Source organism: Musca domestica, unplaced genomic scaffold (assembly GCF_030504385.1).
Source record: "Musca domestica strain aabys unplaced genomic scaffold, Musca_domestica.polishedcontigs.V.1.1 1, whole genome shotgun sequence".
Taxonomy (NCBI): Eukaryota; Metazoa; Arthropoda; class Insecta; order Diptera; family Muscidae; genus Musca; species Musca domestica.
The window spans coordinates 41,990,999-42,007,559 of NW_026712114.1; the positions used below are offsets into that span (position 1 = coordinate 41,990,999).

The following is a 16,561-nucleotide window of genomic DNA, read 5'->3' on the forward strand; positions in this document are numbered from 1 at the left end:
GGGGGTATTATAAGTTTGATTGGGCCAGAATTTATGCAACACCTCGAAATATTGGTTTCCCATATAGGAAAGTATATATGGATCTTCCTAGCTCGCCGAGCTGAGTCGATCTAGCTATGTATGTCCGTCCGTCCGTCTGTCCATGTTAATTTGTAATCACTCTACAGGTCGCAATTATTGCCCGATTTCACGAAATTTAGAATGGAGGTGGGGTTAAGGCCAGAATAGAAGCATATTTTCTTTGAAGATGATCGCATAATATTTAGGGGTTGAAATGGACCAAATACTGAAAAAATGTCGGATTTTGCAGTAGCTATACAGGTCGCAATTATAGACCAATCGACGCGGAATTTCGCATGTAGCTAGAGTTTAGCGCGGAGAAGAAGCCTACCAATTTTGATGGTCATCGGATAATATCTAGCGGGTAAAATAGACCATATCTTTTTTGTTGAAAAAATTCAAAATTTTTCATTAAACCGCGAATATTTTAAATCCCGGCGAAATCACAAAGCCATGACAAGGTTACTTCTGATCTTTACATTGATGTTAACATACAACAAATCGGATATATATCAAAATATGTGCGATATATATGTCTATCAAAGAAGATATGCTTGAAAGATATCATATATGTCGAGAACGGCTGAACTGATTTCGACAGATCTCATTAATTCAGAATGGCCTCTTGGCAGGAAAGAAAAAACGTCTAAAAAATCGCATAAAAATATCTCTCTAAAGATTAAAATACTGATTTTGTAACATTTTTCATATTTTTTTCAATTTTGTCATATTTTTGGCATATTTTCATTTTGAATGAAACATTTGGTAAAATTTCTACAGCTAAAAAAAATAAGTAGTTAGGATATCAGGATATCATATACAGATCGCATTCATGGCCCGATCCTTACGAAATTTTGCATGGGGATAAGATGAGGGTCAGAATAGAAGCCTACTCTTTTTGGAGATGATCGCCATATATTTAGGGGTTGAAATGGACCAAAAAACTGCAAAATTGTCAGCAGGTTGTAATTATTGCCCGATCCTCACGCACATTTGAATGGGGGTTACCGGACATTACAAAAGCCAAGCAGTTTTGGATGGCCATCCAAAAATATTCAATGTGTAAAGGAGTTTGCCAACTTTTGTAGACAAAATACGAAAATGTCCATTCCAGTGACTTTTCGGAGAATTCACAAATACAGGAAAGACGCATTTCTGACTATTTCGTTAACGCTGATTTCGTTGAAGAATATAGGCAAATGTCTGTATCTCATATAGATGCATTTCAGTCAAAAACCAATAATAAATGTTAATATTTTGCCACTTCTAAGATATTATAGGTCTTTGGAAAATATTGGTTCCAGATCTAGGAAGACTATTTACCAATAAATTGGAAATGAGCAAATTAGTTTAAGTTGCTATTATTCGAAAATGAGAGAACGAAACCTGATGGTTTTCTTTTATTATTTGTCACAATGTCTTGTGGAATTCTTTCGAGTATCTCGCCTATATAAACTGTATCATTTATTATAGTGTTGTAGGGTATTCAACGGTCGGCCCCGCTCGACTGTAGCCTTTGCTTACTTGTTTTATTCTGATTTCGTTGACGAATATAGCCAAATATCGTAGACAAGCAAATCATATAGATGAGTCTAAATTTGGAGATACAGAGGGACTTCTTGATTTGGAGATGATTGCAAAATATTTAGGGGTTCAAATTAATCAAAACCAGAAATGTTTTTCCGATCACACAATTGAAGCCAATCGACACGCCTGTGAAGAGAGTTAAGGACAGGGAAGAATTCTAGCATTTTGGATGACCATTGGATTATATTTAGCTGTAAAATGGACTACAACAACAGCCCGACCGAGTGCATAAATGTTGGGCAAATGACCCTAGTCAAAATCCTAATTTCAAATTTTCTAACATATGTAGTGTTGTAGGGTATAACATAGTCGGCCCCGCACGACTATAGCCTTTGCTTACTTGTTTTTTTTTTTACAACAGCTATTAAAATTTAAATATCAAGAAAAAATAGTTTCGTAATATATTTATCTTGGCTAAACATAGGCTTTTTACATCTGTTTGATAGCTTCTAACATTCTCTATAATTGCACAAATAGTGTTCTACCCAAACAATAACTTTTATTGATAGAAAATTATAGCGCCAGAGTATATAATATTTTCCTAAAACTTTAAAAATGTGTGATGCGTTTTATCCGATACCTCGTTGCTATCTGCAGGCACACGTAAAGCATCCGACGACGCATTTACAAAGAACGAAGTTTCATTGCAACAATAATACAAATAATAAAACGTGCCACCAACTTTGCCAACGACGCGTCGTCGTTTCGCGTTAACGGCAATACTGACGACACTGCTGCTGCTGCTGATGATGGTTACTAAGACGACGACAACGACAACGATGATGATAATGACGATGTTGATGATGACAATGAGAATGATAAAAGCAGTGACAACTAGGAGGAAGAATGATTTCCGCGTGATATTTTCGTCAGTCCTTTCGCCATCATCATCATCATCACCGTCTTTGTCATCATCATCGTCACCGGTATCGGCATGTGCATTGCACCATACGGCTTTCCTCGCTTGAGGAGATTTCTTAACCGGATCTTGGCATTTGAATGTCTAACATTTGGAGCACGTGAAGCATTTGCGAATTTACGTAACTTGCAAAATTTACATATTGTGCGACTGTTTTTGCTCGCAGCCATTGCAAAGGTTATTTCTTTTTTTGGTTTTTTTTATAAAAATAACACAAATGTTGTTATTATTTTTTCATTCTTATTCTTCCTACTTCTGGATGAAATGTTTACACAAGACATTCTGAGAAAATTTATATTATTAAGGAATGCATATGGAGTGGGAATGTGTTTGATGGCTATGCGGCCATATCTATATCTAGTTGAATTTTTTATTCATTAAAGCTTATGAATAATAATGAGGATAAGGAGTGTTGCACACATGAATATTTGAACAGGAGCCATTTAGTTTTGGCAGATATTTAGAAAGTTTCCGATTTGAATTTGTTGGAGAATGTCTTATTTTTATAAAGTGGAATATGTTTGATTTTCCTTGGACATTTCCGCTTAAGTAATTTTATCGGTGTTTTCATATTTTCATATAATATACCTACATATAATTTTGAATGCTTCTCAATCCCCTTAAAAATCCACACACCGAATTAAGCATAGGCTTCGAGACGTCAATAGCTCTCAAATATACATTCCAAATTCCAAAAAGTGCAAGAACTTACACCGCAACGGAAAGAAAATAGAACTCAAAAGAGCTAAAGAGTTGCTTCGCTTGGCCGAAAGTGGTAAACTGCCGAATTTGGATTTCTCCAATGAGAAAAAATTCGTTGTCCAGCAGTTTGTAAATAAACGAAATGATAGTGTTTACTTGCCAAAGAGGTCAGCTGAAAATGTGCACCTTCCGTTGGCCACCAGAACTCAAGCGCCATCCATGGTGATGGTGTGGGCCGTCATTGCAGCCGATGGTCGCTATTCGCTCGTATTAATCGACCGTGTCATCAGATTAAATACCGAATATTATCGCGAAAATATTCTGGAGGGTGTATTAAAACATTGGGCACGCAAACACTTTAGCCGCATCACGCGCTACTTAAACGTTACGTTAACTTCTTCAATTTGCTGTCATAAGACTAGAGCTATAACCTCGAATGATGATATTGGGATCAAGGTTGGAAAGTAAGTTTGATATATGAAAGCGATTTTAAAAATGTGTACTAAAAAAGTTCGAAATTTGAAATAGTTTGGCTTAGGGTGAACGGATTATGATGGAATTTTGAAATTTTGTATTTGAGTCCTTAGTGGTGGTATATTTGTGACAAAAAAAGGGGTATTGGAAATGTGGGGTCCAAGTGGACAAAAACTACCAAATAGAGCTATATTTGGTATTTGGTGAACAGAAAGTGCTGAAAATCTGAAATTTGGTAGTAGGGTCGCTATTCATGTGTAACCTGGACATATGGAGGCCGATTACACGAAAGTACTAAACGGTACTAAATATAGTCTTGGTTGAAGGGATAGAGATACAATTCTGCAATTTTATATTTTGATAACTCTTGGTATCTGTGGTTAAAATTTGGGGGTGAGTTTGTATAGTATCTGTTGCTAGGTGAAGGGATAGAGTTGAAACCGTGAAATGTTATATTATGACAAGTGTATGCTAAAGAGCTATATTCATGAGAGCTACATCCATATCCGATCCGATCTCGATTAAATTTGGCAGAAGTATTTATGAGCTGTATGAGATATCTGATACCAAATATCATTGTTTTGGAGTGCTTGTTGTGAACGTGGAGAACTTAAATACCAAATCCGAAGAAACATATATATGGAGGCTATGGCTAAATCTAAAACGATTTTCACAAAATTTGAAGCAAAGATCTGTCGGATGTGCCAAAATCCACTACATTTGGGCTGATAATAATTTTGCGCACAATAGACCTGAAATCGTATAATTAATATATATCGAATATATAAGATCATATATAAGAGCTATATGTAAATTTTACAAGGTATTAATTCGACAAGGTATTTCTGAGCTGTTGTGTTATCTTTTTCTGAATATCGTTGTTGTAAAGTTCATGTTACGGCTGTTAGGGCCGAGAATAACAAATAGGATGAACAATATATATGGGAGGTATAACTATTTCTTAAACGATTTTTACAAAATTTGAAACATTTGAAACAAGGTTTATTGTGTAAATAACAAATCGAACGAAAATATATATGGTAACTAAATCTAAATCCAATTTCTGTAGGGTTCGTCCAAACAAATGATTTGTGCAAAATTTTATCTTCAAACTTCATATACCAGTAAGGCCGTTTGGATAATGCGGTTAAACTTATCAAGAAACCATAAAGTGAGTCAGGCCGTTAAATGGGGCCATACCAAAACGGGAACCTCCATAGACAATTTTATACTTCAAGGGTTGTCATCTATCAAATCTTCTAAAATACCAAATATGAAACAATTATGTGGGTAAGTGTGACTAGGATTATCAAAATACCGAATATCGGTGTGTATCGTTACCCAACGCTGTACGAAAACATGAAACTTAATATTCAATGTTCTGCCACTGAGCTGGAACCCTCTATGAAAAATCCGTGGAAAAATGTGGCAAAAATCGTCAAAATATCGAATATCGGCAGGTACCGTTATATGGGTGCTTTACCAAAAGGTACCTATATATACAATGTTTCGCCACCGGAGCTAGAACCCATTATGACCAGCAAATACCAGCAAAAAAGTGGCAAGAATCATCAAAATACCAAATATCGGGAGTTACCGTTATATGGAGACTATACCAAAACGTGGACCGATATATCTCATTTTCAATATTAACCATCCTTGACAAATAGTTCTGCTAAATTTTGAAGCTCTTCGTCAAAGAATGTGGGCTGTATCGTGAATTTAACAGACGAACAGATAAACGGACATCGACTTAGCATTTTATGCTGAAAATATATATACTCTATTGGGAAAATATATATACTCTATACTCTATTTCCAAGGTAGAGGGTATAAAAACTGTTTATCTCTTTTTAGTTTGTTTCAACGTTTGTCATATTTTTTATCGCATGCAATTTTTTCAATTTGACTTACAATTTTGAATTGCACATTTTCTATAGTTTTTTACACACCGCATCACTATTTATTGAGGATATTATATACAGGTCGCATTTATCGTCCGATCCTCACAAAATTTAGCTTGGGGTAGGGTTATTGCCAGAATTAAAGCCTATTACCATGGAGATACATATTTAGGGGTTCAAATGGTCCAACAAATTAAAATTTTCCTGTCGCTCTACAGGTCACAATTAAAAAGTCTAGACTTCTAGAAGAAGTCTAGCATTTCGGATGACCGTTTGACTATATAGAGCTGTTATATGAACCACAACTTTTGTGTGAAATTGTTTTGAACTCCCAACAACACGACGGAGTGCGTAAATGTTCTGTAAATGCCCCCGTTCAAAAAACTAAGGGTAGGGCTCTATGACATCTTATCAAAAACGAAATCTTTTAAAATTGATTTGTACATTAGGGGCCTTTCAACATATTGTAATGTTGTATGGTATCACATGGGCGGCCCTGCACGACCATAGCTTTTGCTTACTTCTTTCCTGTGATATATTCATATTTTTGAAAAATGTTTCTAAAAATCAATTGTTGAATCCCTAAGTAAAATTCATACATTTTCTCCTAAGGAAATATACCTAAAAATCCACGATGATCTCTCTGTGAAGTATCTTCCATGGAATGTATGACAAGAACCATTTAATAACACTGTTGGCTTCTATACTTACCTTTGTTGTGTAAAAACATAACCAGACATACACAAAGTGTCCATACATACATACAATGTAATAAAACAAATTGGAATTTATTTCATTTTATTAGTTTTTATTTCTTGCTCTCATTTTTTTTTAATTTCAATTAACAGCAAATATGTAATAAACATTTTTTAGATATTAACATTATTTATAAATTATTTATATTGAATTATACAAAAATTTGTTACATAAACGTGTATGTATATATATATTTACATTTAGTTAGTCATAGTTTTTTTTTAATTATTTATATTATGCATAAATTGATGTAGGTATTAAAGAAGAAAAAAAATCGTTTTTATCATAACAAATTTAAATAATTTACAATGATAACTGCTATAATATACATTTCTATATATTTGTATAGTTATACGTATCATGAATATATTAAAACAAGTAAGCAAAGGCTACAGTCGAGCGGGGCCGACCGTTGAATACCCTACAACACTATAATAAATTCCACAAGATATTGTGACAAATAATAAAAGAAAACCATCAGGTTTCGTTCTCTATTTTTCGAATAATAGCAACTTAAACTAATTTGCTCATTTCCAATTTATTGGTAGATGTTGCACGTAAATGGTCTTCCTAGATCTGGAACCAATATTTCCCAAAGACCTATAACCTCTCAGAAGTGGCAAAAGATTAACATTTATTATTGGTTTTTGACTGAAACGCATCTATATGAGATACAGACATTTGACTATATTCTTCAACGAAATCAGCGTTAACGAAATAGTCGGAAGTGTGTCTTTCCTGTATTTGTGAATTCTCCAAAAAGTCACTGGAATGGACATTTTTGTATTTAGTCTACAAAAGTTGGCAAACTATTTCACACATTGAATATTTTTGGATGGCCATCCGAAACTGCTTGGCTTTTGCAATGTGCGGTAACCCCCATTTAAATGTGCGTGAGGATCGGGCGACAATTTTGCAGTTTTTTGGTCCATTTCAACCCCTAAATATATGGCGATCATCTCCAAAAAGAGTAGGCTTCTATTCTGACCCTCATCTTATCCCCATGCAAAATTTCGTAAGGATCGAGCCATAAATACGATCTGTATATGATATCCTGATATCCTAACTACTTAGTTTTGTTAGCTGTAGAAATATTACCAAATGTTTAATTCAAAATGAAAATATACCAAAAATATGACAAAATTGGAAAAATATGAGAAAATGTTACAAAATCAATATTTTCATCTTTAGAGAGATATTTTTATGCGATTTTTTAGACGTTTTTTTCTTTCCTGCCAAGAGGCCATTCTGAATTAATGAGAACTGTCGAAATCAGTTCAGTCGTTCTCGACATATAAGAGATTTTTCAAGCATATCTTCTTTGATAGACATATATATCGCACATATTTTGCTATATATCCGATTTGTTGGATGTTAACATCAATGTAAAGGTCAGAAGTAACCTGGTCATGGCTTTGTGAGTTCGCCGGGATTTAAAATATTCGCGGTTTAATGAAAAATGTTGAATTTTTTCAACACAAAAGATATGGTCTATTTTACCCGCTAAATATTATCCGATGACCACCCAAATTAGTAGGCTTCTTCCCTGCCCCAAACTCTAGGTACACGCGAAATTCCGTGTCAATTGGTCTATAATTGCGACCTGTATAGCTACTTCAAAATCCGACATTTTTTCAGTATTTGGTCCATTTCAACTCCTAAACATTTGGCGATCATCTCCAAAAGAAATAGGGTTCTATTCTGACCTTAACCCCACCTACATTCAAAATTTCGTGAAGATCGGGCCATAATTGCGACCCGTAGCGTGATTACAAATTAACATGGACAGACGGACAGACGGACGGACGGACATACATAGCTAGATCGACTCAGCTCGGCGAGATAGGAAGATCCATATATACTTTCCTATGTGGGAAATCAATATTTCGAGGTGTTACATAATTTTTGGCCCAATCAAACTTATAATACCCCCAACACATAGTGTTGTAGGGTATAAAAATACTTTTTTGTTATTATGTGAAATTTTTAAATATTTGAATCTTTAAATGGAGAGTTGATAATTCAAAGTAAAAAGGAAGAACATTTTTAACGTGTCATATTATTTGTATACTTAAAGAGAAATTTCGCGACATTTATCAGGTAAATTTAATAAAATTGTCTGAAATCATATTTGCCTAGATTAAGGTAGTATCCGAATATATACAGTCAAGAAGCTTTTATGTATCGATTTTGAAGAAATATAAAAAAACATGTAAAAAAGCTGTAATTTCGGCCGGGCGCACCTTTGAATATCCTCCACCATTTGGAAGCAATTGGGCAATTTTCAAAAAAAAAGGTAAAATAAAATCCGTTAAAAATTCAGTTAAAATCTTAAAAATATTGTATGTAGCCGTTATATAAGGGGCCTATACGACGACGTGGACCTGCATAGGGAACTTTTGTCATAAGCTATTTAAATATTCAAATGCGAAACTTGAAAAAAATTATGTTTATAATGTAGTTAAAATCATCAAAATACCGAATATCGGGAGGTATCGTTATATGGGGGCTATACGAAGACGTGGACCTGCACAGACAATTTTCTGTCATATTCTGTAGTATCCGCTATGAATCTCAAATACCAAATTTAAAACAATTCCGATGAATAATGTTGCCAAAAACATCAAAGTACCTAATATCGGAGGTGCCGTTATATGGGGGCTATAAGAAGACGTGGTCCTCGCAGGCAATCTTCTGTCATAGGCTGTAGTATGAATTACGAACTTCAAATATCAAATTTGAAAAAATTCCGGTGAATAATGTCGCTAAAATTATCAAAATACAGAATATCGGGAGGTACCGTTATATTATGACTATACGAAGACGTGGACCTGCATAGACAATTTTCTATCATATTCTCTAGTATCCGCTTCTAATTTCAAATACCAAATTTTAAAACAATTCCGATAAATAATGTCGCTAAAATCATCATTGTACCAAATATCGGGAGGTACCGTTATATGGGGGGCTATACCAAAACGTGGACGTACGTGGCCCATTTTCAATACCAAAAGTCCTGCAGACATTATATACATCTGAGTAAAATGTCATTTACCTACTTCATTTCGTTCGGAAGCTAGAGTGATTTCCACAGACGGACGGACATCGAAAATCGATATAGAATTTTATGCTGATCAACACTGATCTACACTGTATATTTCGAGGTGTTACAAATGGAATGACAAACTTAATATTCCCTCCATACTAAGGTGGAGGTTATAATAATTTACATTTATTGGTAAGTGTCCAAGTGCAGTTAAGGGCTATTGAGGTACATTCTTAAATCTCTAAGTCGATTTATAATATTGGTCTGGATACTATGGTCAAAACGTCTGTCTGTCTTTTATCTGCAGGCAGGTTAAGTTCGAAGATGGGCTATGTCGGTCCATGATATCGTACAGCCCCCATATAACGGTACCCCCCGATATTGGGTATTTGGATGATTTTAGCCACATTTTTCAATGAAATTGTCTAAAAATGTCTTTATAGGTTCACAATATCGTGTATCCCTCACATATATCGGCACCTTCCGATATTCGGTATTTTTAAGATTTTAACAGAATTTTAAATGGATTTTGCTTTTTTTTGAAAATTCCCTAATTCGTTCCAAATGGTGGAGTGTATTTCAAGTTCGACCCAGTCGAACTTGCTGCTTTTGTGCCTGTTAAACCTTAAACGCTCCTTCCAAATGGTGTTTTTCCCTTATGGGGGAGGTACCCATCTTCACACTAGATCTTGTGTTAAGAGAAATATTTATGATCTGTTCGAGAATCTGAAAGAATCAACTGAAACGGATTTCTTCCAGAGAGACTGATTATACCATAACACGGTATTTTGATGAGACACATTTTGACAATATCAAAAAAATAAATATTGAGCTACAAAAGATATAATTTCCTCCTAACGTTCAATCCCCAAAGAGGTTTTTAAGCCAAAATTTAATTTTATACCGTAGGCATTTTGCAAATTTTCAAAAATATATCCAAATTAAGAAATTGAAAAATGTTTATTATTAATTAATTCCAAATAGTTATATATATTGTTATTTTATCTAATTGAATATTTATACAAAATATTTAACATTAAGCTAATTTGTTTTTTTTTTTGTTTTTTTTTTTTTTTTTGTATTGCATTATAATTATATTTGTTGTCCCTAGTTAAGAGTTTCTTTCTTTCAATTTATGTCTGTGTGTATTTTTTATTATCATTATTTATGTTATCTAATAATAAATATGGTGTCATTTTCTTATTTAGGTTTCTTATACTTCTGCGACAATAAGACCACAAAAAAAAAAAAAAAAAAAAAAACAATAAAATAAGGTTATTGCAGTTCGTTTGAAGAATAATTTGGAAAATAACCTCCCCCTTTTTAATTTAATAAGCATAATCGCATTGAGAAAAAAAGGGTTAGCAGGGGTATGCAATGTAATTTCTTAATTAAGTTTGTCATTAGTTAATTACACTTACATACAAAGTTTTAATTAATTCTTTGTTGTTTATGTTGATGAGTACTGCTGGGTTTTCTATAAATATCGTTTTTTTCTCATTTTTCCCTAGTTCATTTTGTTGTAGTTGGTGTGGGATGTTTTTTTTTTGTTTTATTTGTTTGTCTATAGATATTTACTTTAAGCGTATTGCCCTGCCCCTTTTACTTTTGCTTTCTTTACACAAGGTTTTTATACTAACACTACGACTATTGCTTTCAGCGACGGTTTGAAGGACGGTGGCGCCATTGTCCGACGAACTAAAACACTGCATTTCCATTAATGGCTACAATGGAGTTCGTTTACCATTGGCATTGCTGCACGCTGCGTTGCCGCTGCCAACACCACCACCACCACCGCCTCCCCCAATATCCATTACCAAAGGATGACAAATCTCATAAACAGGAACTTTCAAACTGGACTTTCGGACCCCCAAGCTATTCTGTGAACTGGAATTGGTGGGCCCGAACGAGGGTCATCTGTGCTCACTGTGATCGCTGTGATGGTACTCCGACTCATCGCCGAACGAATGGGCCGCCGCACTGGGCGTAATGCTCGGCGTTCGTCCCCTTATGCGTATGGCTGACATATCACTGCCACGTCGTGACGTTTTCAAATTTATCGATTTGCCCGAACAAAAGCACTTACAGATGATACGTTTAAAGGCAAACCGAAAATCTTTGGAGAACAAGGCATAAATCATGGGATTCACGGCCGAGTTGCAATAGCCCAGCCAAAAGAGTATGGAGAACAGCAACGGATCGATGCAGTCCTGGCAAAACGGTCGTATGATGTACATTGTAAAGAAAGGCAGCCAGCAGAATATGAAGAGGCCCACAATGATGGCCAGCGTTTTGGCCGCCTTCGTCTCCATGCGAAACCGTTTCACCTGGGCCTTTATGTTACGTTTGCCCATTTTTTTATTCGGCCGTGTCTGCAACATTTGCTGGTTATCGCTGCTGTTCGAACTTCTGCGCATCATATCAGGCATCGATTTGCCCACCTGCAGAAAACAATTGCCTCCATGCTGGTGATGTTGATGCCGGTACAATTGAGTCTCGGTGCAATCACGACCATTTTGTGTGCCATAATGGACGGCAAACAGCATGTTACCTCCGCTGGCCGAGGCCGTACGTCCTCGTTCATGATGATGGTGCTGATTATGGCTGTGACTTACATTAGCCGTCTCATGTACGTGCTGGGCCATTTCCGATATATTATCGTTGGATGGATACGAGACGGAAATCTTTATTTTATCGTGCTGGTGCAATCGGCGGGTGGAGTATTTACTCATGCGCTCGGGCGAGGGGGTGCCCAGGGTCGTTGTTGTACTCTGGGTGCTGCCGTTGCTGTGTGTGGAGTCATGTTGATTAGAGCCACGGCCACGATGTATTCTCAGTGTCAAACGTTGTTCGTCGAAACGTGATCCAATGCCCTTGGAACCTACAGAGGTGAAAGACGAACAAGAAGAACGAGAAGGAGAAGAAAAAAGGAAACACATGTTAATGAAGGCTAAATAGAAGCTGGGAGAAAGGACATGATATATTCAAAATGTAAACATTCAATAGCATTGTAGCGTCATGTTCCGTTGGTTTCGTAACTACATAAATAAAACATAAAATACAGCTCTTTGCGGCAACTGCAATTGTTGTTCAATTCAGAGTAGATGGTTTTTTTTTCTTAGAATCGAAGTAACCTTTATTATCATTGATTCCGGACAAAGTTCATGATTTAATTCAGTTAATACGTGAGTGACATGGGAAATTATGGCCATTATTATTTGCATTTTATTTTGTACCAGGGGAAAGGGGAAGACAGAGATAAAAATAGCTTTCCACATTCCTCTGCGTGTGTCTAATATTATTTTAATTCTACATACTGGCAGCTGTAGCTTGGTGACAGAAATTTCCGAATTTAACCGAATAAATGGATCCTAATAAACTAATGCTGATTGACTAATACAATGGATATGGATTTTGATAATATTTAGGTAATTAGTATAATTTTCAAAATAAACAAGTAAGCAAAGGCTACAGTCGAGCGGGGCCGACCGTTGAATACCCTACAACACTATAATAAATTCCACAAGATATTGTGACAAATAATAAAAGAAAACCATCAGGTTTCGTTCTCTATTTTTCGAATAATAGCAACTTAAACTAATTTGCTCATTTCCAATTTATTGGTAGATGTTGCACGTAAATGGTCTTCCTAGATCTGGAACCAATATTTCCCAAAGACCTATAACCTCTCAGAAGTGGCAAAAGATTAACATTTATTATTGGTTTTTGACTGAAACGCATCTATATGAGATACAGACATTTGACTATATTCTTCAACGAAATCAGCGTTAACGAAATAGTCGGAAGTGTGTCTTTCCTGTATTTGTGAATTCTCCAAAAAGTCACTGGAATGGACATTTTTGTATTTAGTCTACAAAAGTTGGCAAACTATTTCACACATTGAATATTTTTGGATGGCCATCCGAAACTGCTTGGCTTTTGCAATGTGCGGTAACCCCCATTTAAATGTGCGTGAGGATCGGGCGACAATTTTGCAGTTTTTTGGTCCATTTCAACCCCTAAATATATGGCGATCATCTCCAAAAAGAGTAGGCTTCTATTCTGACCCTCATCTTATCCCCATGCAAAATTTCGTAAGGATCGAGCCATAAATACGATCTGTATATGATATCCTGATATCCTAACTACTTAGTTTTGTTAGCTGTAGAAATATTACCAAATGTTTAATTCAAAATGAAAATATACCAAAAATATGACAAAATTGGAAAAATATGAGAAAATGTTACAAAATCAATATTTTCATCTTTAGAGAGATATTTTTATGCGATTTTTTAGACGTTTTTTTCTTTCCTGCCAAGAGGCCATTCTGAATTAATGAGAACTGTCGAAATCAGTTCAGTCGTTCTCGACATATAAGAGATTTTTCAAGCATATCTTCTTTGATAGACATATATATCGCACATATTTTGCTATATATCCGATTTGTTGGATGTTAACATCAATGTAAAGGTCAGAAGTAACCTGGTCATGGCTTTGTGAGTTCGCCGGGATTTAAAATATTCGCGGTTTAATGAAAAATGTTGAATTTTTTCAACACAAAAGATATGGTCTATTTTACCCGCTAAATATTATCCGATGACCACCCAAATTAGTAGGCTTCTTCCCTGCCCCAAACTCTAGGTACACGCGAAATTCCGTGTCAATTGGTCTATAATTGCGACCTGTATAGCTACTTCAAAATCCGACATTTTTTCAGTATTTGGTCCATTTCAACTCCTAAACATTTGGCGATCATCTCCAAAAGAAATAGGGTTCTATTCTGACCTTAACCCCACCTACATTCAAAATTTCGTGAAGATCGGGCCATAATTGCGACCCGTAGCGTGATTACAAATTAACATGGACAGACGGACAGACGGACGGACGGACATACATAGCTAGATCGACTCAGCTCGGCGAGATAGGAAGATCCATATATACTTTCCTATGTGGGAAATCAATATTTCGAGGTGTTACATAATTTTTGGCCCAATCAAACTTATAATACCCCCAACACATAGTGTTGTAGGGTATAAAAATTCGCCCAGGAAATGTGTATATATTTATAGCCTAAAAAAATACTTATTATCTACTCTTATTATAACTTCATCATTTGCTGTGACGTAATTGTGAAAAATACCTTTTGTGACTATAAAGACACTGAACCCAATTTGATGTTTCGAACTCGGATAATTTAAGAGTATGATAAGAAATGATTGAACTCACGCTGTTTAAACACCAAATATATGTCAACGAATGAACAGCAAATGTTCTCAAACAATAAAACACGACTACCTTGTTCATATTTTAATAGGGTTTTGAAAGACAAATCTCCAATATTCCAAACCTAACTTTACAAAGAAGGGTATAAAAAAGCTGTTATCATTCAAAAAAACTCATTGAGTACAGTATTGGAGGAAATGCTAACTTGGAGGAATCTATATATTGGAAATATTAAACTAAAAATCCAAGTTTTGTCAAAGAAGTTTTTGAAAATATTCCTAAGAATGGGCCTGTTAAAAGTTTGATAAAAACAATATTTTACAAAAAAAAAAAAAACAAAAAATCAACTAAAGCTGAGACCTCGTTCGCATCATAAGATATGAAAATTAAAAAAAAAAAAATAATTGGTATTTGGCCTATATTACCATTTTTCAAAGATACAGATAAAAGTATTGAAATTTGTGATCCTTTGTAAGTAAGACCCAGAAGGGGTCACAGATATATATTATCTGCACAACAGATAGCAGACCTGATAAGAGATTAGCAAAAATGTTTGTATGTGTGAAGTGTTGAATGCTTATTTCGCATTCTTTAATCGTTTTGTTTTTCATAATCTTGAACTCTATGCGTACGTAGCAAAAGAAATGGTCCGATCTCTACCATCTTTATAACATATCTTGTATTGATGCAAATATTGAGATATATCAAGTCTTGAATGGAATCGGATGTTAATTTCGCTTTTTTATGAGCTTCATGGATATTTAAAATTTTCCGCCTTTGTGGGGGAGGTACCAGAAGGAGTGCACCGATATATCCCATCTTCACAGCAGATCTTTTGTTGTGGAAATAATGGATGTGTGAAATATAAAGAGAATTTGATGTTTATTTCGGATTTTATAAAAGTTTTGGTTATTCAAAACTTTGACCCTTTGTAGGGGTCTTGTATTGATAGAAATATTCAGATGTGCCAAGTCTACATGGAATCGGATATTAGTTTCGCATTTTTTGAGCTCAATAGATATTCAAAATTTTGGCCTTTTGTGGGGGAGGAACCAGAAGGAGTGGACCGATATATTCCATCTTAACACCAGATCTTGTGTTTATAAAAATATTGGAATGTGTGGAATTTTAAGACAATCGGATTCTTACATAAGATTTTTAAGAGTTATAATTATTCAAAATTTTTACCTTTTGTGGGGGAGACATTTGATGGTGTGGACCAATATTATCCATCTTTGCACCTGAGCTAGAACTCACGCAGATATTAGCATTTGCAAAGTTGGAACAAAATCGGATTATTGCTTATATATATATATATATATATTTTTTTTTTTTGTAGGGAGGTATAAGAAGAGGTGGACCGATGTATTCCATCTTTGCACTAGACCTTGGGTTAATAAAATTATTTTGTTTTGTGCAATTTGAAGACAATCGGACACTTATATCACATTTTATAAGAGATCATACGGTATATATCAAATGATAGCCATATGGCTGAGGGTATAAAAATACCGAATGCCGTTACGAGTATATTAGTGTCTATACGAAGACGTGGACTTGCATAGGCAACTTTTGTCATAAGCCATTACAACATTAAAATGCAAAACTTGAAATAAATCGCCGAAGAATGCAGATAAAATTGTCAACATACCGAATATGGAGAGATACTATTATTTGGGGGCCATACGAAGACGTGGAACGGCACGCACAATTTTCTGTCTTATGCTGCAGTATCCATTACGAACTTCAAATACCACATTTCAAACAACTCCGGTGAATAATTTCTCTACAATCATCAAAATACCGAATATCGGGAGGTACCATTACATAGGTGCTACACCAAAACGTGTACCTACATGATCCATTTTTAATACTAAAAGTCCTGCAGAC

The 16,561-nt window shown here is 35.1% G+C and overlaps 1 protein-coding gene across 1 annotated transcript in view; it reads right to left on the bottom strand.

The window, feature by feature from the left end:
• Positions 1-10,519: 10,519 nt before the first annotated feature.
• LOC101893475 (octopamine receptor Oamb) overlaps positions 10,520-16,561 on the bottom strand; it is a 242,466-nt gene continuing 236,424 nt past the window's right edge. The window contains exon 7 of the mRNA XM_020036170.2: positions 10,520-12,329. Within this exon, the coding sequence (XP_019891729.1) occupies positions 11,362-12,329 (968 nt within the window). The 3' untranslated portion in view covers positions 10,520-11,361. The remainder of the gene's footprint in view (positions 12,330-16,561) is intronic.